General features: G+C 39.1%; 1 protein-coding gene across 3 annotated transcripts in view; it reads left to right on the plus strand.

The window, feature by feature from the left end:
* SYNDIG1L (synapse differentiation inducing 1 like) overlaps positions 1-27,982 on the plus strand; it is a 72,927-nt gene that overhangs the window by 30,196 nt on the left and 14,749 nt on the right. Inside the window, exons 3-5 of one of the 3 annotated variants that reach the window (XM_039351747.1) lie at positions 1,292-1,335; positions 24,416-24,523; positions 24,602-24,879. In XM_039351747.1, coding sequence (XP_039207681.1) covers positions 24,463-24,523; positions 24,602-24,879 — 339 coding nt within the window. In that variant the 5' untranslated portion in view covers positions 1,292-1,335; positions 24,416-24,462. Of the gene's footprint in view, positions 1-1,291; positions 1,336-24,415; positions 24,880-27,982 lie in introns of all 3 variants that reach the window. The other 2 variants (XM_039351745.1, XM_039351746.1) reach the window with 2 other exon arrangements.

Raw genomic sequence — 27,982 nt, forward strand, 5'->3', positions numbered from 1 at the left:
GAGAATATAGCAGAAATCAAAGCAAGGGGTATCAGGTGCAAGAGTTAGAATAGTAAGTGGGGTAAACATGTAAATTGTATAATCAAACAAATCAGTCAAATGCAGAAGAAGCCAAATCTCACACTGGACTATCCAAGATCTTAATGTCTCCTCCTTCACTACCAGTTGGAACCACCCACAAAAGAAAAATGAGAGCCACTGCAAAACAGTGTCCCCAAACTCCAGCTCTGGTGGGTAGTCTGAAACCATCACATGGTCAGTGATAAACAAAAGAGAACCATTTAAAATGTGTAAGAGAATAAATTACTCAATAAAATAGCTGATCTTTTTTTGTTGCTGTGGATTTAGTACTTAATTTGTACACCATGGATGAAACTGCAAGTACACATGATATCTTCTCAGTCTGCCTACTTAATAATGATAAAATGGTGCAGGGAGGATGATTCCCGTGCCTATGATAACCAGAAAAAGGGTAGTGTGTGCAATTTTCCCCAGGACTACAAAAATTATTTTATCTGTGTAGCATCAGAGAAGCAACAAACTGTGCGAATGATTATTAAAGCAGGATGAGCAAAATTTTAGCCCTCAAAGGATGCACTTATTTCTACTGTTGGTGAGAACCCAATCATTTTGAGGAGGGTTGCTGTGAAGAAAAATAGTGCATATAATTTCTCCTTACTTTCAGCAAACCTGCTTCAGATCATTGGGTTCCCACAGGTTGCCAAACAGTTGTGACTGTTGGCACCACACTATCATGACAAGAGTGCATTCTTGGCATAAAGGCATCCCGTGGCAGTCTGTACCACATTCAGGGAAAACAAACAACTACATTTTTTCCTATCTTTATGATGAAAGGGAATTTGCTTTGCCTCTCAAAAGGGGAAGAAGATTTTGTGGGAATTTTATCAATGGAATACAGTAATGGTGCTTTCTTACTGTCAAGGTGATATGTGTGAATGTATCTCCTTTATTGATTTCTTGCCTTTTAAATAAATCAACTTTAGATTCCTGGGTTTCTCATCATTCAGTTATATCCTGAATATATTCCATCAATAAAGTAAGTCTTAAAAGCATCCTTATAATACTGTAAGCCTAGTAAATAAACATAAGCACTTATCTATCACAGGAGAAAAACTTGTGGGAGATTGCAGGCCAAATTTCAGCAGAACACTATATAAACCCTAGGCTACATGTTGCCCACCTATGATATGATAGATTACAGAAATCCTACATCATAATTAATGTAAATATCATCATCATCATCATTTTAGCTATTGTCTGTCCTCTACAGGATGAAGGCCTCCTCTGCATGTTTCCAATCAATATAATCCTGAGGTATGTATGTATGTATATGTGTGTGTTTGTGTATGTATGTATGATGTGTGTGTGTGTGTATATATGTGTGTGTGTGTGTGTGTGTTAAATGTCCCACCCACAAAAGCTATGTAAGCAACTATGCATTAATAGAGGGATAGAATCAAGATCACATGAAATGTTAATACCAATTTACAATGCCTTGGTAAGGCCACACTTGGAATACTGCATCCAGTTTTGGTCACCATGATGTAAAAAAGATGCTGAGACTCTAGAAAGAGTACAGAGAAGAGCAACAAAGATGATTAGAGGACTGGAGGCTAAAACATATAAGGAACGGTTGTTGGAATTGGGTATGTCTAGTTTAACGAAGAGAAGGACGAGGGGGGACATGATAGCAGTGTTCCAATATCTCAGGGGCTGCCACAAAGAAGAGGGAGTCAAGCTATTTTCCAAGGCACCTGAAGGCAGGACAAGAAGCAACGGATGGAAACTAATCAAGGAGAGAAGCAACCTAGAACTAAGGAGAAACTTCCTGACAGTTAGAACAATTAACCAATGGAACAGCCTGCCTCCAGAAATGGTGAATGCTCCAACGCTGGAAGTTTTTAAGAGACTGGACAGCCATTTGTCTGAAATGGTGTAGGGTTCCTGCCTGAGCAGGAGGTTGGACTCGATGACCTCAAAGGTCGGTAGGTCGGACGCAATATCAAGGAGGGGAAGGGGGAAGGGGAGGAGTGTTTGGAGCATCCAGGGCACCAGGGGGTGGGTTGCTGTTGTCAACGGATTCTTCATTCATCAGTGGGTGTGCGTAGGAATTGCTAATAGCCGGGGGCACTCCGGATGGTAGGATCGCCCTTATCTCGTTGTCTATCTCTTCATTGGGGCAATCGAGATTGCAAACAGTGGGGTGCTTCCTCCGTCTGGAACAAATGCGTGCATCCCAAGCTTTCATGACCTGGTGTGCAGGATGTAACTCCACACATCGATTAATAGACTTACAATCCGAGAACCAAGCCTCTTTGAGGAGTCTGCTGCTCTTGGAGGCATCACTAGCAATAACCTGCACCCCACTGAAATCAAACTTGTGTCCAAGCTCTACCATGTGGGTGAGGATCTGCGAATAATGCTCCCCTCATCCTCTGGGGTGGATGATGACTGCAATTGCCCCATTAAGGGTCCCATCATGCGTTCCTGAGTAGCACAGTGGACGCGTGAGGGCGCACGCACGAAGACCTCAGTTGGAATTTCCTCTGAGGGGAGAGTTGAATCGGACGCCAAACTGACAGGAATGAAGATCGTAATGAACTGCTGTGCATCCCACGCACAGAAGGGCGGTGGGTTGGGGGCTATAGGGGAAGATGGGAGCATGGATGGGGTAGCATGCCCCCGGAGAGTGATACGTCAGACACGGGGGAGGGAGACAGCCGGATCTGGGATTTCATCGCAGGATCGGTCTGTAGTTACACAGGTTACTCTGGTGCGAAGTAACATGGAATGCTCGCCTCCCAGTTTAGGAGCCACGCACAACAGAGAAGTAATCAGCTGCAGGAACTTAGAACTCAGAAATACATCTGACATGAGTGATGGAAGGATTAATCGACGGGGCCCCATAACGAGATCTATGAGCCGTGTGCAGGCATGTTTGTGCTTATAAACGAGCTCCCCCACCCTCTGGCTTTTAACACTCTGAGGATAATGGCAGCAATACAACCATCGAAAGCTAGGTTATCTATTTATTAAACATTTAATTGTTTTATCTCCTGGTGCTCGTTTTTATCTTTTGAATATGTATACACCCAGGAGACTACGTTCCTCAATTTTTAGGTTTATTTATATTTGGTTGTTCGGGTTTTCTCCCGCGTAAAATTGGAAGTGTCTTGGCGACGTTTCGACGAAGTCCCATTCATCATCTTCAGGCTGGTGTTTTTAGCTTCGTGCTTGTGGATGGCTCTAGATTGAGCTGATACAGGCAAAAGAAAAAGAAAAAGAAAGAAGATTTCTTTCTGCCATATTTGGGCTGACAGGGTGTACATTCAAGGTAAAAATCTCCTCCCCCTGTCTCTCTCCTGATAGCTAACAGAGTGGGAGAGAGCCTGTGGCTTAGAGGTTATAACAACTGCCTAACATGCAGATAAGCCCAGGTTCGAATCTCAGAAGAGTAAGTCTGGCTGAAGAGAGTTAACGGAACTCGAAATATATTATACATATTAATATAATTCTAATTGGAATTCTTTCAGATAGAAGCAAAGATTTGCCGTATCCTTTTCGGTGTAGTACTTTCATAATTGCATCCATAATTCTGAAGTTCATATGTCATAGAGCATTTAATTTGGTTGAAACAAGCTGTTCCAATGTTTATTTGTTTTATTATATTCTGCCATCATGACTCAAATGTTAGACTGGAATATTACACTCTCCTAAGTCTAAGCTGTTCAGTGTCATTTGTTGAGATGGACAGCTATGGAAATCAATCAAATCAAATCAATAAACAAACAAATGATGCAACATTTACTGATTCAGCTTCCTGAACCTTCTTAAATCTAATATGAGCTTTAATGGAACATATTTAGTTTTAATAAATTGTTAGTCATAAGGGACATTGTTGGATACATTGTAATCTTCCCAAGTAATTGAAAAGTACACAATCTCATTTGATTGCAATCCATGTTTGTATCATTCATCTTTAACACCAACTTTTCCCTTGGTAAGTACATTTAGCTTTTCTTGTGCTATGAACTAGTATCAGTTGCAAGTACTGTAGATTCTAGTGCTATGAAGGAGAATACCAGTGCTTTCTGCTGGCTTACAGAGGTGGATTTACAGTAAATGAGAATAGATCATGACTGGTTTCAGCAAATTTTATCTGCTTCAAAACTGCTTCACTTTGAATTGATTTTGATTTTTTATATCTTGAAAGCCTGATGTTGAGTAACAAAACCCAATTTAAACAAAATATTTTTTAGCACAAGAAACGCCCAATCTGTTTTGCAGATCCATGTGTGATATGCTTAGCATTCTATCTGCTCTGCCATGTATTCCATCCCCAGAGGATCCCTCTTTCTAGCATAAATCAGATCTTTCTTAGGCCAGCAGGACTGCAACTCATACCCCAAAAGAAGCTTCATTCTTGGCAATCACATTTTGTCAAAGCAGTCAGCAACTATCATAAATGCAAGAAATGTGCCACTCCACATTCATCTTTTTCTTTCTTTTTCTCCTCCCCCCATTAATATGTTTCTTTTGGGTGAGAAATTGAGGGATATGTTTAGAGAACGTGCTGATATTAATGCAGGAAACACACCTGAGGCTTAAATCAGAATATGACTGAGCACAGCACTGATGGGACATGGGCATCACAACAAATGGCTCTCCTAGGTATAGCTTACAAACACTAATTAATGAGACCAGGTTGGTGTAGCTGTGCTGCATAGTTTCTTTGCATATTGTATGAGTCCCGATGGGCCATGTTCTCATCTTTCATTTATTCTCCATTCATTGCATTTCATATTCTTGGTACCTGTATTTGATAATCATAAAACTTTCTGGAAGGGGTAGCCAAAGTTTCAGGCCCTGTGTAAATAGAGTCTCTTTGTGAGGTCCTTAGTCTCCCAGGATTTGAAATGTGGCTATAAACTATTAAATAATATTGGTTAATTTGGCCTTAACTTACCAAGAATTATCAGCTTTGTAAATATAAAAATTTCAGAGATGATTTCTTGGCTGCTATTTACTAAAAAGAGATTATTACATCTTGCATAAGATAGGAAATGTGGAAATAATCCATAGAAATAGTGTGGATTTTGACTACTAGAGGCTGTATTTGCAAAAATGGTGGACTTAGGTCTTTCTTTATTTGCAGTTTACTTATCTATGTCACTGCCAAAGTACCTGTGCAGTAATTTAACAATAATTCCTCAACAATAGACTCCTCGAGATATATCTAACGTGCTTTTCCTTTTGCAACCTAATCAAGAATGCAATTTAACATATGTAAAACTACACCCATCTTGCCCATCCTCTCTTTCTCTCCATCCCCCAATTAAATTGTCCTAATAACACGTTCTGCAGAATACAACCGCTTGAAACTATTTTTTAAAAAATGATTGGCCAGAAAGGTGTTGCTGTGTAGATATCTGTTATTATCAAACTAAAACCAGAAGATTTTCCCCAAAGGCATGAAAGAGGCATCATTTCTCATTATTTCTACTTGCCATGCTGACTGGATTTGGCAAAATAGAAGTCTAAGATCCAAGAGAGACATAAACTGAGGAAGGTTGCTCTGTACTGATATGCTAGAAACACAGGAAGGTGCCTTATACTGAATTAAGTCATTGCACTAACCAATTATCATTAACAGTAGTTAGCAGCAACTTTCCTAAAGTTTCAACCCGGATATTTCCATGCTCTTTTTGGAAATACCTGGGGCTGGAATTTGGATCTTTTATATGTAATGCATGTGCTATTAAATTGTGTAGCTCATCATAAATTTTAAATGACTATCATTTGATGGATGAGTGCATCTAAAGCTCAAACCGAGCCCCCTGTAATCTAACTCAGAAATGTCATGAGTTCCTTTTGTCAACAACTTCACTTTTAGAAAATGATCCTTAATGACTTGCCATTTCTGACCTTTTCTCTGGATGGTCTGTTACTGATGACAAAACAAAGTGATGCTGGCAGCTTCTTACATCTAGAGACATTCTTGTCCTAAAGAATTATCTAAAATAAGTATTTCTGTCATCAGTGAAGAAAGACATTCTGTAGTTTTTTGTATGCATTTACCAGTGGAAGTGTGCTTTTAAATTGATTAGGACTTCCTTTGCCAAGTTGACCGAGGGTTGCAATGATCCCACACATTTGTTCATCTTAAAGAATCTCCTGATCAATCTATTTATCTTTACTTTTCAGACTGGTTGCTCCAGTCAAAACAAGTCCAGAAATCCATCAAAGTGGTAGATTTTCAAGGATGTAGGCATCCTTTCTAGTGGTATCACCTTGTACCACAAGAAGAGTGGTATATAAATTTGATAAATAAATAACTTTTATCTGAAGGCTGAAACACTTTTCAATTTTCCAAACCAGCCTATAAGCCACATTCAAGTATTAATTTGGTCGGAAAATGCTGAGCTTTCTACACCTGGTAAGGAAATATTCAGTACATATCATTATTGGTGATGATGATGATGTGATGATGATGATGATGATGATGGAAGGAACCTTGGAGGCCATCAAGTCCAACCCCCCGCTCAGGCAAGTAACCCTATACCATTTTGGACAAATAGCTGTCCAGTCTCTTCTTTAAAACTTTCAGCGTTGGAGCATTCACCGCTTCTGGAGGCAGGTTGTTCCACTGGTTAATTGTTCTAACTGTCAGGAAGTTTCTCCTTAGTTCTAGGTTGCTTCTCTCCTTGATTAGTTTCCATCCGTTGCTTCTTGTCCTGCCTTCAGGTGCCTTGGAAAATAGCTTGACTCCCTCTTCTTTATGGCAGCCCCTGAGATATTGGAACACTGCTATCATGTCCCCCCTCATCCTTCGTTTCATTAAACTAGACATACCCAATTCCAGCAAATGTTCCTTATATGTTTTAGCCTCCAGTCCCCTAATCATCTTTGATGCTCTTCTCAGATCAACTAAAGACACTGGCTTTCTGATTCTTTCAACATTACACCTTTGCATATTGTGTTCAACTCACTTCTATACAAGAGGGAATAATTGCTAGAAAATCTTTCTAGTATCCTGAACGATGGTAACTTGGATAGAATATTGCTGCCAAGAAACGTAAGTGAATGTTTCCATTAATTCCCCAATAGCTGAACTTGACATAAAGCTAATATTAAATTTAACTAATAATTGGTGGAAAGGGGATGGCTGTCCAATCTTTTTAGTTTATATGCTGCCTATGGAAGATGGAAAGGATGTTTCCCCATTTTATACTTAAGGAGCCAGCAAACATAATAGGATGTTTCTTGAGCTTTTTAAAGATATACTTCCAAGAAGCTAGAATCCTGGATGAGTTTCTATTAGACATAGTATAGAGTTATTTGCAAAAAATATTTTCAAGCTAAGAAACATTCTTTTTCAGTGTTGTTGTTTGAAGCTTATATCATGGTTCCGACAGACAGAGACGAATAAAGCAGATCTCTGAGGCTTGCAAGTTCCTCAAAGAATATGTTTATTAGTTACAAAGTATCAGCATGGTGCAGAGTGAAACCAAGTCTGGATTTCCCAATACAAAGTTAAATGTCCCACCCACAAAAGCTATGTAAGCAACTATGCATTAATAGAGGAATAGAATCAAGATCACATGAAGTGTCAATACCACTTTACAATGCCTTGATAAGGCCACACTTGGAATACTGCATCCAGTTTTGGTCATCACGATGTAAAAAAGATATTGAGACTCTAGAAAGAGTACAGCGAAGAGCAACAAAGATGATTAGGGAACTGGAGGCTAAAGCATATAAGGAACGGTTGCTGGAATTGGGTATGTCTAGTTTAATGAACAGAAGGACGAGGGGGAACATGATAACGGTGTTCCAATATCTCAGGGGTTGCCACAAAGAAGAGGAAGTCAAGCTATTTTCCAAAGCACATGAAGGCAGGACAAAAAGCAATGGATGGAAACTAACCAAGGAGAGAAGCAACCTAGAACTAAGGAGAAACTTCATGACAGTTAGAACAATTAACCAATGGAACAACCTGCCTCCAGAAGCTGTGAATGCTCCAACACTGGAAGTCTTTAAGAAGAGATTGGACAGCCATTTGTCTGAAATGGTAAAGAGTTTCCTCCCTGAGCAGGGGGTTGGACTAGATGACCTCCAAGGTCCCTTCCAACTTTATTATTATTATTATGGATCATCGCACAGTCAGCCAGATGTTCAGACTGGATTTGGCATTTTGTCTACCTATCGAGTCCTTACCCAGGACCTGGGATAGGCAGATGTGGATGTTTGATGGTATTACAGGTATCGTCGCAGGATGGAAGCAGTTCCTAGTAAGGCCGCCTTTTGCAATTGACTAATAGCGAATTTGTCAATGCCAATGGTATTCAAGTGGAGCTCCAGTTGTTTTGGGATTGTACCCAAGGAGCCTATTACTATTGGTACTACCCTTGCTTGCTTTTGCCGCAGTCTTTCTATTTTTCTTTGTAGGTCTTTGTATTTTGTTATCTTCTCCAGTTCTTTCTCATCTATTCTTCTGTCTCCAGGCACTGCCACGTCCACAATCCAGACTTTTTTGTTTTTCTTATCAACAGTTGTTAAGTCCGGGGTGTTATGTTGCAGGTGCTTGTCTGTTTGAATTCTGAAGTCCCAGAGCAGTTTAATTTTATCATTTTCTATGACTTTTTCTATTTTATGATCACACCAGTTCTTGCTTATAGGCAAATGATATTTCTTGCAGATCTTCCAATGCACCATTGTTGCTACTTTGTCATGCCACTGCTTGTAGTCAGTCTGTGCGATCTTCTTACAGCAGCTTACCAGGTGGTCCACTGTTTCTTCAGCTTCTTTGCATAGGCGGCATTTACTGTCTGTTGCTGTCTTCTCAATTTTGACTTTATATTATTATTATTATTACTACGACTACTACGACGACTACTACTACTACTACTACTACTACTATGTTTCCCAATATGGTTATTTGGCAGGCTTTTTATGAAACGCCCAGTCTCTAGTCTCAGGAGCAGCTGATAACCTTGGTTCCCACAGGACAAAAGATTATTTTGACTAGCGAAGCACCTGGGCAACCCCCTCCCTCTACAAACCATTTGTAGAGTTGTCAGTCGGCCCCTCTCAAAAAGAAAGAGTCTCCTGTAGGAGAAACAAAAAGCAGGTTAAGTATTTCCTCGAGGCTTGTGAGGATATTTATCATAAAACTTTTTTATTAACCTATCTGCTTTCACATTGGTACATTTCACCCATGTAGCTTCTGAAAGAGGGTAGCCTTTCCACTGAATGAGGTACTGTAATTTTCCCTTGTACAACCTAGAATCAAGAATTCATTTGATTTCATAATGTATCTCCCCCTCTACCACTACTGGATCCGGTGGCTTCTTTGGGACAGGTCTCAAAGAGGATTCTGACACAGATTTCAGTAGACTGCAATGAAATACAGGATGAACTTTTCCTAACAATTGTGGAATTGTCAATTCCACTGTGATAGGGTTTATGATCTTAGTAATGGGGAAAGGACCATGGAATTTTGGACCTAATTTTCTACTGGGTAACTTTAACCTTAAATATTTTGTTGAAAGATAAACCTGGAAATATTGTATATTCTTGCTTTTGACAATATGTAGAATTGTCTGGTAATTATGGGGTTAATACAGAGCAGAAGGGGGGTTGGGGGTAAAGCCTGGGAAAGAAAGAGGAAGAAAACATTTGACCTTCACACTAATTGGATAATGTGAGATATGACGGCTAATTTAGGGAGGGAACATGCTGATAATGTAACTGCTCAGAGGAAGAGAACTTAAATCCTAGCATCCCTCCATTGTGCCTGTGCCAACATTTTGTAACAATAAAATACTTTTAGGAAAATAAATGCCTGGAAGTTCTTTGGAATGTTTCATTAGCCGGAACCACAACAAAACCAATTGCCCAACATGAAAAGGTTTCTGAGAGGACCGTCATGTATCTACTTGCTCTTTGTAAACCTTGGTGGCCTTGGTCAATGCTTTCTTCACATTTACCAAAACCCACTGGAAGGATGTCACCCATTGATCCAAAATCTGGGAAGTAGGAGGCTCCTGGGGATACTTAGGCATGGGCACAAAAATCTCAACCCATTACTATCTTAAATGGGATGAGTCCAGTGCTGCTGTGCATAGTGCTGTTGTAGGCTACCTCTGTGAAAGGCAAGAGGTCAGCCCAATTAGTCTGCTGGTATTTATATAACATCTGAGGTACTGTTCCAACATTACATTAGCTTTTTTAGCAACTCTGTTAGTATTAAGATGAAAAGCCAATGAAAGCCCCTGGGTGGACCCAATCAGTTTAGCAATGCTCAACGAACTGCAAAAGCCTCTTTCTCCCAAACAGCCAACCTCCTCTTGGTGTCAATTAATTTTTGGGAAGTGTAAGCACAGGGTTGTGCTCTGTGACTGTTTTGTAAGAGAACGGCACCCATGGTCACTTGCATCAGCTTGAATGATGAATTGTTGTTCAGGGTCAGGGTTCTTAGGGACTGGTTCAGCTGCAAAGAATCTCTTTAATTTTTTGAATGTAGCCTGGCACTCTAATGACCATTGCAATGGCTGACAAGATCAGGGATTCCCTCTCCTTTTCCTGTTTTGAGTAAATCGGTGATTGGCATGGCTATCTTTGCGAAAGAGGGAATAAATTGATGGTAAAAGTTGACAAAACCCAGAAAGCTTTGAAACTGCTTACGGGTGCATGGGGGTTGCAATTCTAGCACTGCTTTTACTTTGGCAAGGTCCATCTCTATCCCCTCATTTGAAATCTGATACCCCAGATAATCAAGGCATGTCTGGTGAAATTCACACTTTGACAACTTTGCATATAGTTTGGTTTTCAATAGTCTCTTTAATACCTCACAGACCATTTTGATGTGTTCATCCATGGTTTCAGAGTAAATAAAGATGTCATCAAGATAAACCAAAACCCCGTTGTATAAATGATCATGGAGCACTTGATTTATCAATTGCATACAGCCAGGGTCCCCTGCAGTCCAAAAGGCATCACTTTAAATTGGAAGCTCCCCAAAGGGCAATTAAAGGCAGTTTTCCACTTGTCCCCCTCCTTAATCTGGATCCAGTAATAAGCCTCTCTTAAATCCAGCTTGGTAAAAAAATTTCCTTTAGCAGGTAAGCTAACATGTCCTTCATCAGCTGTTTGAGTGAGAGGCTGTGGACTGGGGACTGAAACCTCCACTCTCTGGAATTGTCCCATCCCATCAACCCCTTTCCTTTCTTGCTATCTGCAGATGAAGAACCCTGGGACGGTAGCAATAGTAGCTCCTCTCCAGCAGTTACAGGAATACTCCTGTGCTGAGGAGCAGCCTCAGTTTGATAGAGGTCCACCAGGATTGTAGCTCCTTCCTGCAATACCAGTCTCCCAGGTTGGAATAACCTGGTTTTTGGCCAGTGATGCCTCCTCGGTGGCTGGAGTACCAGTTTGCGTGCTGACAGCCGGAGTTGCATTGTGGCTAGCAGCGGTTTCATGCTTGTCCATTTTAAATCTTCGCTGAGTCTTTACTGCTCTCCCAAAAGTGAGTGGGTAGGCAGTCAGGATCCAGCATCCTGAGAAAATGAAGTTTTATCAGATTTGGTTTTATGTCATGGTTCTGACAGACAGAGACAAAAAAAGCAGAACTCCGAGGCTTGCAAGTTCCTCAAAGAATATGTTTATTAATTACAAAGTATTGGCATGGTCAAGAGTGAAACCAAGTCTGGATACACAAGGAACAATTTCCTAATACAAAGTTAAATGTCCCACCCACAAAAGCTATGTAAGCAACTATGTTCCCCAATATGGTTATTTGGTGGACTTTTTATGAAACGCCCAGTCTCTAGTCTCGGGAGCAGCCGATGACCTTGGTTCCCATGGACAAAAGATTGTTTTGACTAGTGAAGCACCTGGGCAACCTCCCCTCCTTCTGTTCTATGTGGCAACCTAGAATGAGAAGGAAAATGGCTGCAGCCATGCTCATTTGTAGAGTTGACAGTGTTGATATTCAGGGGTGAGGTTAAAGAACCCTATATAAATGCATTGGCACTTTGTTAAGAGGCTTTCTATGTCTACTTTTCAAATATACAAGAATTTCTACAGTCTCACCCCATGTTTTAACTGCTTTGTGTTTTATCAAAACCTTCTGGTAATATTTTAATTTTCTTCAGTTCTTATACTGTTTTTGTTTGACAATATTCTTCCATCCAAATGATTTCATTAATTTGTGCCTTAGCCTTTCATCAAGACTATTAGCAATGTCCTCCTGTAAAGCACCAACAGAATGTTGAAACATGCTAGCAAAATACTTCTGACAACTTCATAGAAGGCTCTTTATCAATCCTTCAGGCAGCCATCAGTTCATGCAATAATTTCCCATCTATCTCAATTTAAGACAATGCTGGCAGGAAATTGTCATAAACCCAGCTGCCAAGGACTTGTTAAAATATACAATTGTTTGAACAAGAGGCATTCCTCTCCAACTTCTTTTGGTTCATATCCTACAGATAAGTAATTTTGCTTAACAGCTGATCTAATGTTTTATTAAAATAAAATTTACATTTATACAAAAGTGATTGCCTAAATCCTTTTCCTCCCTTCTTTCTGAAACCTGTTTATAATGAGCTGACAGTTGGATATCTTTGGACATATGACAATATAATAGTAAATTGTCACAGATTGTAATTCTGATCCTGCTGAAGATAAGCACAAAGCTGTCATTGTAGCAGCTCTTGCTAGTTTAAATGTATAAGCCCTAGTTTGATGGAATTTTTTTTACATGGCTATATCAAAAAACACTGTATCTGATTAATTTAGTAATTGACTAAAACTTAGTGATGAGATTTTTTTTAAAAAAAAATCCCATTTGCCAATTACCAAAAGCAGGGCTTTTTTTGTCATAGAATGCCCAGAACAGAGTTCTGGCACCTTTTTTGGATGGAACCTTGTAGGGTAGGCAAGGTGGGTTGTATGACATGTGTGAGTTCTGGCACCTTTTTTTTTTTTTTTTTTACAAAAAAAGCACTGGCCAAAAGTAATAATTCCCAGACTTAAAATCACAAGTTGCCTACCCATCCAAGCATGTGAATTTTCCAAATGGCACTAAGTTATGCAGAATGCTATATTGGTTGGACCAATATGTTATAGTCTAGTTTGTTTAAATAAGGGTCCAATTGTCTGTGGACCATCCAACTAAGAATGTGTGCAAAATAATACTCAAAATCTTGCCCTAGTGTGCAGCTGTCTATCTTTCCGTTGGCTGCAATTTGATTTTGCCTTTAAGAAAAAATAGGCCTTTATGATCACAACTATTTTTTTAAAAAAACAATACTATATCTATTGGTTTTCCCAGCCTTACATTGGCTCAGCCAATGAATTACAATTCTTAGAATGTTACAATATGCTGTATGATATGCTGATGTCATCAAGCTCAACTACCGGTATAAGGCACCCCAAATATGTGTTTCTTATCAGTTATATGCACTGTCACTGCAAAGGGGACATTTGTTATAAATCTGCCATGGCATGGATAGATGTTGTTTTCATATGAAGCAGCTTTTCATTCCCTTTTCTTTCTTGATTTCCACTGTTTCCTTGCAAGTTTCTGTCAAAACACTGAAGAACTCTCTAGTAGTCCATTAGCACTGAAGAACTCTTTAGCAGTCCTTTAGCATGCAAAATAGATCATGCTTACTGGAATCAATTGCAACTGAAAGGGCTGTAATTCATTGTGCACCTCACTTGTTTATCATGCATAGAAGGTTTCTTCAGGGGATGCCAGACTCAGATCTGTGCCGAGACCATCTGCCATTCACTGTAACTCTGCAGGAAGTTATGATCCAGCATAAAGAATGCACTATGCATTTACATCAACTATTGTTCTCCATCTCAAGCTGCCAAGAAGAAAGGGCAATGTTCAACACATTCTAACCATCATGATAGCTTTGACCTTCTCATCTTTTCATATGATTCAAATCATGATTCTGATTTCACTACCTTCCATAAGGAGGCTGGCATAAGGACTCAAATAAAGTCAGTGTTCAGACAATATTCTGGCAGCTAGAAGACAAGTACAACCTCTCATGCCCAATTATGTTGCCAAATACTGTCATTTTCTATTAAAACAAAGTAAGTCCACACTTTGCTTCACTTTCTAATGACTACACTTTCCTTTTTTTCTGTGTTCTCAAAGAACTGTGTAACATGCAGTCCACATCTTTAGCACTTTGATACTGGATTTCAGCATTGTGCATTTCAAATCTGTTGTTCCCCTGAAGCATTTTCATGGCCTGTTTATAGTTTCTGGTACAATATTAAATAAGGTGCTTGCAAGAAATTGATATAAAGGTATGTAAGACCTGGGCAGTCCTAGAATGACATTGAATGATCTAAAGATATGTAAGAGAAGAGACAGAAGTAAACCATTCGTTTTAAATGTAAGATTAAAGAAAAGGACTGATGTGCCAGGAATTCATAATCTCCAAATGCAGTAACCACTTAGGCATCCCTTCTTGAAAATTCCTTTTCAAACAAACCTTCAATGCTCTATTTCTACTACCAATAGTGCTTTAAAATCACACCATTAGTAGAAATGTTTATACTGGAATCCTCAGCTATAGTTCTACCACCACCAGGCAGATTTTAGTAACTTCCAGCATTTTTTGGTTGATCCTTATTTCAGCAAACCAGACCATAACATATGGGTCCAACTAGTTTAGCATTCTGTATAACCTAGTGCCACATGTTTGGATGGTAAGCAACCAGTATTTATTACATAATTGCTTCACTCAGAAAAGGGTAAGTAAGCACCCATATGAGTAGGAACTAGTAGTCTGATCCTCCATAAAGCTCTCCAAACTGGCTGCCATTACCACAACTTCTAACAGTGAATTGCACAGTTTATGCGCTATATGAAAACAGGTTTCTTTCTGTTGATCCAGTCTCCCTATAATTAGTTTCAGTGAGCAACCTTGAATTCTAACATTGTGAGAGAAAGATGAAACTACTTCTCTGTATGTATTTATCTATGCTATGCTGATTTTATTGACTTTGTTATATCTCTCCTTGCCATCTTTAATGCTACACTAAACATTTCTGGCTGCCAATTGTACGGTAGCTGTTCCAGGCCCCTAAATATTTCTGGATGCTATTTTGATGCCTTTTAAACTCTATAATATCCTTTTTAAGGTAGAAACTATATTTTTTTATCAAAAGTTCTATTTGCAATCTCATGGCAACTGTCAGATATCCAAAATGTTTTCAAACAACACAGTTTTCACAGCCACCCTGAACAAAAGCAGAGTACCCACTACCCTCACCTCTGGGTAGACGTTATTCCATAGGAAAGGAATTACGCACAGAGAGGCATTGTACCTGGGCCACTTCTCTACAAACTTCACAAATGGGAGGGATCTTCCCTGGGAATGAAACAGGTTATGACAGTTCTACTTGGAGGCAATTCTGGGAGTCAAGCCACATAAGTTTTAATAGTTAAAACCAGTTTTTCAATTGGACCTGGAAGCCCATTGGAATACAAGGCAATACTCACAAAATTCACTGTAACATTTGGCTACAATGTCTCATCTGCATTTCCAGCAGTAGCCACTCTAGGGGAACCTCCAAGTCATAGACTTGGTCTTTCAGAGGAAATATAATACCATTAGGGTCAAAATCAGAGCTGGGAGAGAAGCAGATGGTAGCTAAACAACAACAACTGCTGATTCCAGCTTATTCAATTTCAGTTTGCTTTGTCATTATACAGGCCTCCATATCTCCAGACATCAGGACAAGATTACTAGAATTCCAGTTTGGCTTAGAGTAGAAATGTGTAACTACCTGCCATTAGCATGTCAATGATACCTCATTCCAAATCAATGGATGACTTCCTCAAGTGAATTTCCATAGATGTTAAAAAGCAAGGATAGGAGACCTGAGTCCTACTTCACCCTCTTGCCACTGTACAGATATTTAAGTCTGGCCTTGAGAAGAAGATTGGAGTGGGGAAACAGTTGCTTAAACCCAGGAAAGGAGAAGGCATTAGAAAGAAACTCAGAACAGCTCTGCCTTGACTGTTGTCCTAAAAAGGGGCAATGAAGCATTTCAACAGGCTTAATATATCCTACACCAGGGGTAGGCAACCTTGGCTCTTTTATGACTTGTGGACTTCAACTCCCAGAATTCCTGAGCCAGCCAGGAAGCTGAAGTCTTTTAATCTCAAGAACTAGTGGGAGAGAAAGAAAAATTTGACTTCTGAATATGTCTGGCTGCAGGGAGGTTGAACTTTGTGAACTCCTGGAACATTGCAGATTACAACCTTGCCTGATTGATAATTCCCAGGATACTTGAGACAAAGGATTACTATAAAATATTTCTATGAGGACTGGATTATAAAGGCTATATATAAAGACCAGAAAACTGGAGGAAATTTTGTTTCACTTTTACTGAGAGTGGTGATACCAAAGGATTTCTAGGAATGATCCCTCAAGAAAAAACAAATATCTTTCAGAAGGAAATGCTCTCTATGTTACAGCAAATCCATCAAACAATTGTTGTACAAAAAGAGGAAATAAAAAGAAATCATAATGAGACTAAAAATAACCTAGATGATATAAAGGACCAAATCTCCAAATAGAAATACAGCTGGAAAGCTTCCAGACGATGACTACAAAGTATGAACAAATAAACCAGAAATCAGAGAATAAAGCAGAAGAAATTGATCTAGAGATGGAGGAGATAGGAGAAGGGAAATATGGACTGCCATATACAAATAAAATACGGCAAGACCTATCTATAACAATGAAAATACAAAAGACCCCTTCCTTCTCCAAATTACACCTGAGGACAAGGAAGAAGATTCTAGAAAATGGAACATGGAGCAAGCAGGGAAAATATCTAGGGAATGTGAATGGGAGGAGTTCTCCTCCCAAAATACTCTACCTAAATTGCCTTTCTCATGCCAAACAGCTTGCACAAAAATATAAAGAAAAATTTTGGGCGATTTAATTGCCTTGGCCTGGAAAGCTACATGGCAAAGAAAGAAAGTGAGAGTTAGACTTACAATATAGAAGATTTCATCTATCAGAGGGGGCACTTTCTGTTTAATATACCTGTTTGAATATGATTAAAAGAATGGATGACCCTTAGATGACCCTTAGAGGAGGAGGACTGTGGGATCCTTGGTATTCTCTGAGCTTGGTGCTTTTCTTGTACACATTTCATGACCTGACTTCCTTTCTGTGTCCAGTTTAATGAAAAGAAGGACCAGGGATGACATGATAGTAGCCTTCCAATATTTGAGGGATTGCCACGAAGAACAGGGAGTCAAACTATTCTCCAAAGCACCTGGAGGCAGGACAAGAAACCATGGATGGAAACTAATCAAGGAGAGAAGCCATCTGGAACTAAGGACAAACTTCCTAACAGTGAGGACAATCAACCAGTGCAACATACGTTGCCTCTAGAACAGTGGTTCTCAACCTTTCTAATGTCGCGACCCCATAATACAGTTCCCCATGTTGTGGTGACCCCCAACCACTTATACATCACCGGGTGCCAGGGGTGCAGCCAAAGAAAAGGGGGAAAAATGGCGGACAGCTTTGTTTGGCGACCCCCGTGAAATGGTCGTTCGACCCCAAATGGGGTCCCGACCCACAGGTTGAGAACCACTGCTCTAGAAGTTGTGGGTGCTCCACCACTGGAGCCTTTTAAAGAAGAGACTGGACAGCCACTTGTTTGAAATGGGATAGGGTCTCCTTCTTGAGCAGGGGGTTGGACTAGAAGACCTCCAAGATCTCTTCCAGCTCTGTTATTCTATGTTCTCTGTTCTAAGATATAACTAGATTTTTATAATGGAAGATATGATTTAGAATTAAAATAGTGTTTTGTTTTTCTTCTTTTGATATGGGAAATTTGAAAATAAGAGGAGGATTGGTATATAAAAAATAGCTATATAAATATAATTAATATTGAGAAAATCATAACTGATAAAGATAGTGTAAATATTGATAGGAAACCAAACTTTAATAAGAGCACAAAAACAGGATATTGACATGAATTGATATTATTTCTATTTCTATAATATTAGTAAAATATAATGATTATATATATATATATATATATATATATATATATATGGTCAGCTATGTGAGTAAAAATATGACTCTTGGGTATATTCATATTAAAATCAATAAATAGTCGAACACCAAGAGAATAAAATTATAAAAATGCTAAAATTTTATTTACTAAACCTAGCTTTCGTCAAAAGCTCTTTTTTTAATTGAAATTTTTATAAACTTTTTACAATGAAATCCCTCCCCACCTCCCTCCCTCCACCCCCCTTACCCCTCCCCCCCTTCCCAGAGCTGAATACAGAGCTAAAAACAGCAAAAGAAAAAACATAAAAATTAAATAAACATCAATCAACTATACATAAATCCTAAAAAATTAAAAAAAAACCTTTAACTCCATTACATTAAAATCCATAACAACTTTACACTATAAGTTATTCAAAAGCTAAATAATACTTTCTAATCCCATATTTATTCTGAACAAAATTTACCCATCTTTTCCATACAGAATTATATCTCTCTTGTGAATGGTCTTTCAGATAAGCCGAAATTTTAGCCATTTCTGATAAATAAGAAATTTAAAAAAAACCATTCCTCTAAGGTAGGCAAGGAATCTTTTTTCCAATATTGCCCAATCAATAACCTTGCCGCCGTAATAAAATTCAGCATTAAAATAATCTCTTTACTATCACAATCTTCAATAATAACTAACAAAAATAATTGTGGTGTAAATTTTATCCTTCTATTAAAAATTTTTTGAATATTCCACCAAATCTTAATCCAAAAAGCCTTTATGTTTCTACATGACCACCAAATATGATAATACGTTGCATCCATACAACCACATCTCCAACATTTGGGCTGTAAATTCGGATACATACAAGACATCTTTTGTGGATCAAGGTGCCATCTATAAAACATTTTATAAAAATTTTCTCGTAAATTTTGAGCTTGGGTAAACTTAACATTTCTCACCCAAATTATCTCCCATGTATCTAATGGAATCGGCTCTTCAAAATTTTGAGCCCACTTAACCATACAATCCTTAACTAATTCTGTTTCTGAATCCAATTCCACCAAAACATTATAAACTCTTTTTATATGGGCTCGATTTTGATCTCTAATTTGTTTCACCAAATTCACATCTTCCGCAATAAAACCCACTTTTTGATCTATACTCCATCTTTCTAATAAATGCCTATACTGAAGCCATGAATAAATAATATTTTCTTGCATTAAGTCCTCCATCGATTTTAATTGCCACTTATTCCCTTCCCACTTAGTCAATTGCTTATAAGAAATCCTATTCATTATCACTCCTTTCCTTATCCCTTATATCGCGTGCCCAGGAATTCCCCACAGTGGTATTCTAGAATTTAACCTATAATATTTCTTCCAGACACGCAGTAAAGCAATTCTTAAAACATGGGATTTAAAAACCCTATCCACCTTTTTATTATAAATTAAATACACATGCCATCCAAATAATAAATCCCATCCTTCCAAAAAAAGTATATCTAAGTTTGTTAAGTTAACCCAATCACTAATCAAAGTCAAAACCACTGCATCATAATACAATTTTAAATTCGGCACCTTGAGTCCACCTCTCTCTCGAACATCTTGAATAATTTTAAGCTTAACTCTTGGTTTTTTCCCAGACCAAATGAATCTGTTAATACCCTTCTGCCATTCTTCTAGATTTGCCTCTTTCTTTAAAATAGGTATCATTTGAAACAGAAAAAGAAATTTTGGCAGAAGATTCATTTTAACTGCAGCAATTCTCCCTAACAAAGATAGTTGCAATTTTTTCCAGTCATTCAAATCCTTCTGCACTTTAAGCCATAACATTTCATAATTATTTTTATAAAGTTTTGCATTAGAAACAGTTATATAAACCCCTAAATATTTTACCTTTTTTACAATTTCAAAACCTGTCAAATTAACTAACATTTCCTTATCCGAATTAGACATATTTTTTGTTAAAATTTTAGTCTTATTTTTATTAACTTTAAAACCAGAAACTTGCCCATACTGATTTATAATCTGCAACAACTCTATTACTGAATCAGTTGGTTGAGACAAAGTAACAACCAAATCATCTGCAAAAGCTCTTAATTTATATTCTCCCTTATTAATCATTATTCCCTTTATTTTATTTTATTTTTAGATGCGGAAAAAGCTTTTGATCAGTTAAATTGGCAATTTATGTTGAGGTTGGTTGAAGAAATGAATTTTGGGGAAAAAAATTTGCAAGCTTTTAGAAGTATTTATCAAAAACAATCAGCGCAACTTATAATTAATGGAGGTTTATCAGAGGTTTTTCAAATTGAAAAGGGTACAAGACAGGGGTGTCCTCTGTCTCCGTTGTTGTTTGTTTTAACATTAGAGATTTTGTTGATTAAAATTCGTGAATCATCATCAAGAGCTCTTAACATCATCAGGGTGTAAACGGCAGTCGTTGGGAGGGCTTATATGCAGCCTCCAATCATTTGCGCTCGGCTCTTGGATCGTGTCATGGGTCCCAGCTGTGTGCGCTGTAATCTAAGTATATGTCCTGCATTGGGGTGTAGTTCTTTCTCACTCCTTCTACGTGTTCTGTTGCGCGTATCTCTCTTGCTAGTTCTAGGGTTAGCTGGAGTATTTCCCCTTTCTTTATAATTGGTGGGTGTTTCACTGGTTTCTCGTTCTCAATTCTGTCTGTTAAGGGGTGTGCACGCTGTTTCCTGCTTCCTCCTAGTTCCTCCAATCAACCCATCCGAGCCACGCTCTAATCCTCCTATCCTCTGTGATTGCACTCCACGTATGCCATCCCATTCTGTACTACTCTCCCTCCTGTTCCTTTCCATCACCCCCTTGAGTCTATCATCACTCTCCCCCCTATATTCTTGGGGGGAATCGCCCCGGAGTGTGCACATGTCAGTACACCGTCGCCTAGCTCGTAACTGGCCGGTCCGTTGTTCACCCCTTTTAGGGCTTCCGTCCTCATCCTTCGTCGGAGGATCTCTCCGTTGTGCCTTCAGGCGCGCTCCGTCCGTAGTTCTCTGCTCCCCTGATGGATCAATCAGCATGAAACTGTTCTCTCTCTCGCAACCCGGTCCAACTGACATCGCGCAAATGTCCATTTCATTCATCGGGGGATAAACCATTCCCCTCGGCATGCATGATCGTGATCTGGGCATTCTATCCCATGCCGTGTTCTCTACTCTCCCCCCTCTTTTCACGGTTATTGTCTCCGTTTGTATGCTGCCTCTCCCCCCACGTCTCTGAGTGGAGTTCACTATAGATGTGTCAGCGGTGATCCGTTTCATGATCTTTCGTTCTCCTACTGCGCTGGTTGGGAGGGGGGCTTGCCCTCTCTTTCCTGATGTAATTCAGTTGTCAAAACACCTCCACTCGCTCCATTCGTCGGGGAATTGCTCCGTTGTCGATGGCCGGGTTTCTGGTAAATACTTGTCATTCGTGGGGAGTTATTCAAGGTCCTACTGCCTTGATCCGACACTGAAAGGATGTCCGTTTGGCCATGCTGTGTGGAAGATGCCCTGTTCTCCTCCCACACATGCAATCGGTGCTTAGATCTTTTCCAATGGTTCAAGCGGCGATTCATGTGCCATGTTTATAGTGTCCATTGTGCTGGGCACATGTCTATATGGCGGTTAATGGAATTTTCCCCCGAAAACCAGGCCTCCTTTAGTAAGCGGCCCCCCTTCGTGGCATCACTGGCCAAGATTTGTGTGTGGTCAAAGTCAAAAGTTATGGCCACTTTCGGCCATATGTGACCAGATCTGCAAATATTGTTCACCCCTCTTGATTGCCAACTTATGTTCATGTAGGCGGATCTTCAATCTTTTCGATGTTTCCCCCACATAATTGCTGTGGCAATCCATGCAGTCAATTTTACACACCACCGCAGACCTTTCTGCGTTGGGAAGCGGGTCTTTGGGGTGCATGATCTTTGATTGCAGAGTCTGGTCAGGTTTATGTGCCACTCTTATGCCATGGGGGGCCAACAATCTGGCTGTGGCTTCGGACATGTTGTGAATATATGGTAGGGAGATGCGTGTTACTTGTCCTTGGGGGAGTTTTTCCTGGTGGTCATGTCAGGGTCTAGGTATGCTACTATGGTGTCTTATAAATCATAGTGGATATCCATTGAGTTGGCAAATTTGGTACAAATATCTCCTCTCTTCCTCCTTTGCCTCCACCATGCTGCAATGCGTATGTACACGCTTAAACAGCGTTTTGATGCAGCCAACCTTATGGGATACTAGGTGGTTGCTGTTATAGTGGAGGATTCGATCTGTGTGAGTGGGCTTACGATAGACCTTCGTACGCACTGAGCCCTCTGATGTTCGCTGGACAAGTACATCTAAGAAGGCTATCGAGCCCCAGCTCTCCTCCACCGTAAACCTAATATCCGGATAAATCGAATTGAGTATTCCCATAAAGTTGGCTTTTTGGCATCGTTTGATGATGACAAACGTGTTGTCTACGTACCAAGCCCAAAATTTGGGCTGGTACTGGGACATAGCCTCACGTTCCAGTTGCTGGAGAACTTCCTCTGCTATCACACTGGATATAGGAGAGCCCATGGGCGTGCCCTTTATCTGCTCGTATGTGACACCTTGAAAAGTGAAATACGTGACCAAGCACATCTCTATAAGTTTCACTAGGGCCTCTACTCTCAGGGAGTCTCGAGGTTGAGTCTCTTCTTTTCTCTTTAACTGATTCCTCAGAACAGTAACAGCCAGGTCACGGGGGATGGAGGTGAAAGTGAGGTGATGTCAAATGAGACCATCACCTCATCCTCCTCCACCTTGAGTGCCTTAATTCTTTCTAGAAACTCCTCTGAGGATTTAACTACTGTAGAGTTGCCATTCACTAAATAGGAGATACATCCACTAAGCCACTTCGATCCATGTGGGTGGGCTTACGATAGACCTTCGTACGCACTGAGCCCTCTGATGTTCGCTGGACAAGTACATCTAAGAAGGCTATCGAGCCCCGGCTCTCCTCCACCGTAAACCTAATATCCGGATAAATCGAATTGAGTATTCCCATAAAGTTGGTGTGCCCTTGAAAGAAACAATGGGGCAAAGTGGGGTACCTTCCTTATGAACCTTAGGCAGTCCATAGAACCTAGGAAGTGCTGAATCATTGGGACGTATTTTCTTCAAGGTGTCATCATCTATTCTTTTGGTGCACTTGAGGTTGTCTAATAATTTGTTGATCTCATTCTTCATTGTTATCATGGGGTCTCTCTTAACGACCTTATAGGCCGTTCCAGTGCTTTGGTCACATAGACTGCCTTATCCAGTACCACCGTGGCCCTCCCTTTATCTGCTGGTAATACAACTATAGAGCTATTGTTCTTAAGCTGCTCTAGGGCCTCTGTCTCTTCCCTGGATAACATCCGATGCCACCTATGGTGCATGAGAAGCCCAATGACCTGTTGTTTTATGTGATTCCTGGAGTCCTCCCCTATTTCCCCACGATGTATAGCAGGTTCTAATGCTGCTATGAAATCCAGCAAGTGGGCATCTGTGAGGTTATGTCCTATATCGCATTGCAGCAGGGAGAGTTGTGAGTGGGTTAACCTTGTAGAGGAGAGATTATGCACCAGTTTACACCCTGATGATGTCAAGAGCTCTTGACGAAAGCTAGGTTTAGTAAATAAAATTTTAGCATTTTTATAATTTTATTCTCTTGGTGTTCGACTATTTATTGATTTCAATATATATATATATATATATATATATATATATATATATATATATATATATATATATATATATATAAATTTAACAAGCCACAACATAATTTTATGAGAAAACATACAATCTCATCTGAAAAGTGCCCATTTATTTCTGTTTTCTCTTTTTTAACCAGATGCAAATCTATGGTAACCCATGACACTTGGGATTTGTCCAAGGCTTTCTGAAAATTCTAAGCATTTAACTCTTTGATCATCCATGTCTACACTGACATTCAAAAAAGCAAAAGGTTTAGTGTGACATGATTTTTCTCTGTGAAAGCCAGCTTGATTTCCTTACATCATTATTTGTTCTTCTGTATTTTATTCTCTTTAGTAATACTGTACTTTTGAACATGAACAAAGAAAGGAAGGCTGATGTTTATTTTAGAAAGAGAGTTTCCTCAATTTTTCTCTAAAGGTCATTGCTCAAGTGCTAAGGGACAAGTATAAGCTAGAACCCATCTGATATGGCTGCAGTCCTTGGATTTCCACTAATACGGAATTCTTTTTAGTATAGATATATTCATTGCTGAATTTTTTAATTCATTTCTACAATTTATGCATCATTGGCCTTTTGTTTGTTTTCTTTCAGGACACTAATTTATCTCAGAAGCATCTGCCACTGATTTTTTAAGGAAAATGGAAAGTGTGAGTGAACTTCAGAATCCACTGTTGGCCAAGAGCAATGGACACCTTCATGGTAACTGTACTTATCACCAGGATTATCACAGTCATCATTGCCATGGCAAATTATATTCCTATATCTTCCAAAATTCAGGTAATGCAAGGACACACCAGTTGTTGGATGCCAGTTCTCTCCAACTAGCTGTTGAAGCACTGTATGGTCCAAATTTCATTCTGGTGAAGGATGAAAGCAGTGTCAAAGTCAAGGACAACAAAGGTGACAATTGTGAGACAACCTTCATGGAAAGCAAAGACCCATCTGCTGATGTTTCTGATGAGCAAGAAGCACAGGGAAGATCTCTAATGGAAAATGATATCAAAATCCAAACAGTATCCTATGATGTAGAGGAAGAGGAATTGCAGGAATATGAGGTAAATTTCTAAGGATACACTGATAATGTACATTCAGAAACTTCTGAGTACACATTTTGGGACTAATTTTTAAATAACAATTCTAAATGTTTAATTTACAAACAATAATAATAGACAACATGGATATTATATATAACGTAATAACTGTTTCTACCCAAGAGACATCTTTCTTTAATTCAGAGAATTAGAAATTAAAGCATAATTAATTAAGAATAACAGGGCTAAGATAAATTGTTAGTAGCTTAGGACTTTAGAATCTAAATGAGGAACGTACTTAAATATGAAAAATGGTTCAATTTTACCAATACTAAGGGAAAATAATTTTCCAGTGAAATCCCAAATCCCCAACTAATAAACTAAGAATTCAGCTTGAGAGAAAAAACAAAAATATGTTTTAATTCAAGAACTTTTAATGTTAGCATATTGTCCCCAACTAAGGGGAAATGAGAGGATATGGCTTACGGAAATTATAACATCCATTTTTCCTCCCAGTGTGAAACTAGAGTATTAAAAAGGGGGGGGGGAAGTGTATGAAAATGCAGCTGGAAAGAAGGTCAAATGAAAATATGGAGGGAAGGACTGTCAAATACTTCATAAAAGGAAAACTAGAAGGTTGAAAATGCTACTGTACTTAAATGCCAAGGTAATAATAGATGTCCTGGAAATATTATAGCAAGGTAATTCAGAAAAAGCAGGTTTCAGTGGGAAAAAAGAAAAATCAATAGGATGCCAACTGCTTTACACCAAGGGTGGAAGCTGATTGCAGTGAGTGCTATTCTAACATTGTTTCTGCATTGCTATTACCATGATCATCGCTATTATTATCATTGTAATTTTCTGTGTTACTAGTTCACACAGAGTTATTTAATAACAAAGGATTGTGACACTAAGTACGAATAATTGGAAAGCAAGTTCAGATGAAAGAAGCTGAACTTTTTGCTAACCCATATATTTGACACTAAGCTATAAAGCAACAAAAAACCTCTAATATAGTACAACTCAAGCTGCTAACATTACCTTCCTTTTTTATTTTCCTAGAGGCCGGACGTTTGCTCAAATCATGGGATTCTTAAAATAGCCCATAAAAATTGAAATAAATTATTTGAAGACATACATATTAAGTATCTTTGCTCCTGATATAATATTAAATTATTTTTCCCCTTATTTATACACCATCATTATCACTGGATTAGTTTTGTATTCTGATTACTTGTTTACCTACAGATACATTTTATGCTTTTAGCTGCTATTGTTATAGAAGACTAGAAAAAGCACCACTTGGCTAGTTATGTGAGTGATAATTTAATGTTATAGGGAGGGGAAAGGACATATTGGTGGCTTGATGCTGCACAGTTTTAGAGACTGGGCAAGAAAAAAGCATCTCCTCACAAGTAAAAGAAGTGGGAGGTAGAGAAATCAATCTTGGTCAGCTCCAGTGAAAGTAGAGTGGGAGGATGAGCCTTTGAAAAGATTTTTATTAATGAAAAGAATGAGAAGTGAGACATGAGAGTGATATGGATGCTTGTGTGAGTAGGGAAAAGGATGGTCTAAGTGGGTTGTGAGTTTTTTGCAAAATGTTCACCCTGTCCAAGAGAATCAAAAGATGTAGATGGATAAGCGAGGATTTGGGAGGTTGGCAGGACCAGGAGGTTGAGCCCAAAGATATTTCTCTTTGTTATGGGATGAGAGAAGCAGGCAACTGCTGGAAGATGCAGCAGAAAAAGGAGTCCGTGTGTTAGCAAATAAAAGCCTGGAATTTTTACACAGCACCTTCATTGCAGATATTGCACTGGTTGGTCTAGATTTGTGAAAACAATTTACAGTCCTAGTTTGATTAATAAAACCCTATATGGTTTGGCATCAGATACCTGCAGCACTGTCTACTACATTGGATTCTAACCAGACAGAGAATTTGGGAAACAGTAAGGAATTGATGTTTTTCTCTACCAGGATCACACTTTGAAGCAGCCTTCCTCTGAAAACTTCCTGCTGAGATTTTATAACTTTTACTTATTTTATTCAGCTTATTACTTCATTGTGTTTTGGTTTTCAACTTTAATTGTGCACTTCCATGAGTCTTTGTGGATATGGTAGTATAAATATATAGTAAATAAAGACATAGTGTGGAGTCTTTAGTGCTCATGAGCTTGGTTGTTTGCTTGCAGATGTTTCATTATCCATCTACTGTAGGTATCATTGTCAGTGCTACATATATTCTTTCCATTGGAAAAAAACAATGGCCAGATGTTTCTGCTTGTTTTGCTTTAAATTCAGGGGAAGGTTTGGGCCTTTTCCTGTATTATTATATTTTAATTAAGATAAGCATTGTTCAGGGTTTTCACAACAATTTTCATGTGACTCTTTTCTCGAACTGATGAAACTTGCACCCATTTTTGGCAATTGTAGTCACAGGGGGGTCTGGTTTGCCTACTTCACCCTTAAATAAGATTTAATAGATCAACACAGCATAAAACTAAAAAATTATGTATTACAGATAGTCCTCAACTTATGACCATTCGTTCAGTGACCTTTTGAAATTACAACAGCCCTGAACAAAGGGATTTACCACCTGTACCCTAAGTTATGATCGCTGCAATGTTCTAGTGGTCACATGAATAAAACTTAGGTGCTTGGCAATTTGCCTATCCTTATGACCAACCATAGGGACCCTGCAGTTATCCCACTGCCTATCTCTCTCTGCCCATCTTGCCCAACTGGGTCCTTTGGTCCTAACTCCCACTCTGCTGGGCCCTCACAGGCTTTAGGCCTGCTTCCCACCTCTCTGGGTTCCACACCTGGGCCTCCTCCCTCCCCCAACTTGCCTCACTTTATTTACTCTTCCAAAAATCATCTTTCCCAAGGACAGCAGGTCAGTCTGCTATGTAGCCTTTTAGAAAGAGAAGTAGCCAAATCATCATATGGTCTTCCCATATGGAAGCTACATGGTGCCATCCCAAAGGTAGGTGTCATTTTGGAAATAGCCACTACAGGAGGGCAACAGGCGAACTTTGTACAGGAAAGCCACATAGTGGATCAGCTGCTTCTCATTGGAAAAGGTGATCTTTGGAAAACTAAGTGGAACAAGTAGGGTGAGGCCCAAGGG

This window comes from Crotalus tigris, unplaced genomic scaffold (assembly GCF_016545835.1).
Source record: "Crotalus tigris isolate CLP2741 ecotype Arizona unplaced genomic scaffold, ASM1654583v1 scf7180000018371.15429387391:27106975, whole genome shotgun sequence".
Classification (NCBI taxonomy): domain Eukaryota; kingdom Metazoa; phylum Chordata; class Lepidosauria; order Squamata; family Viperidae; genus Crotalus; species Crotalus tigris.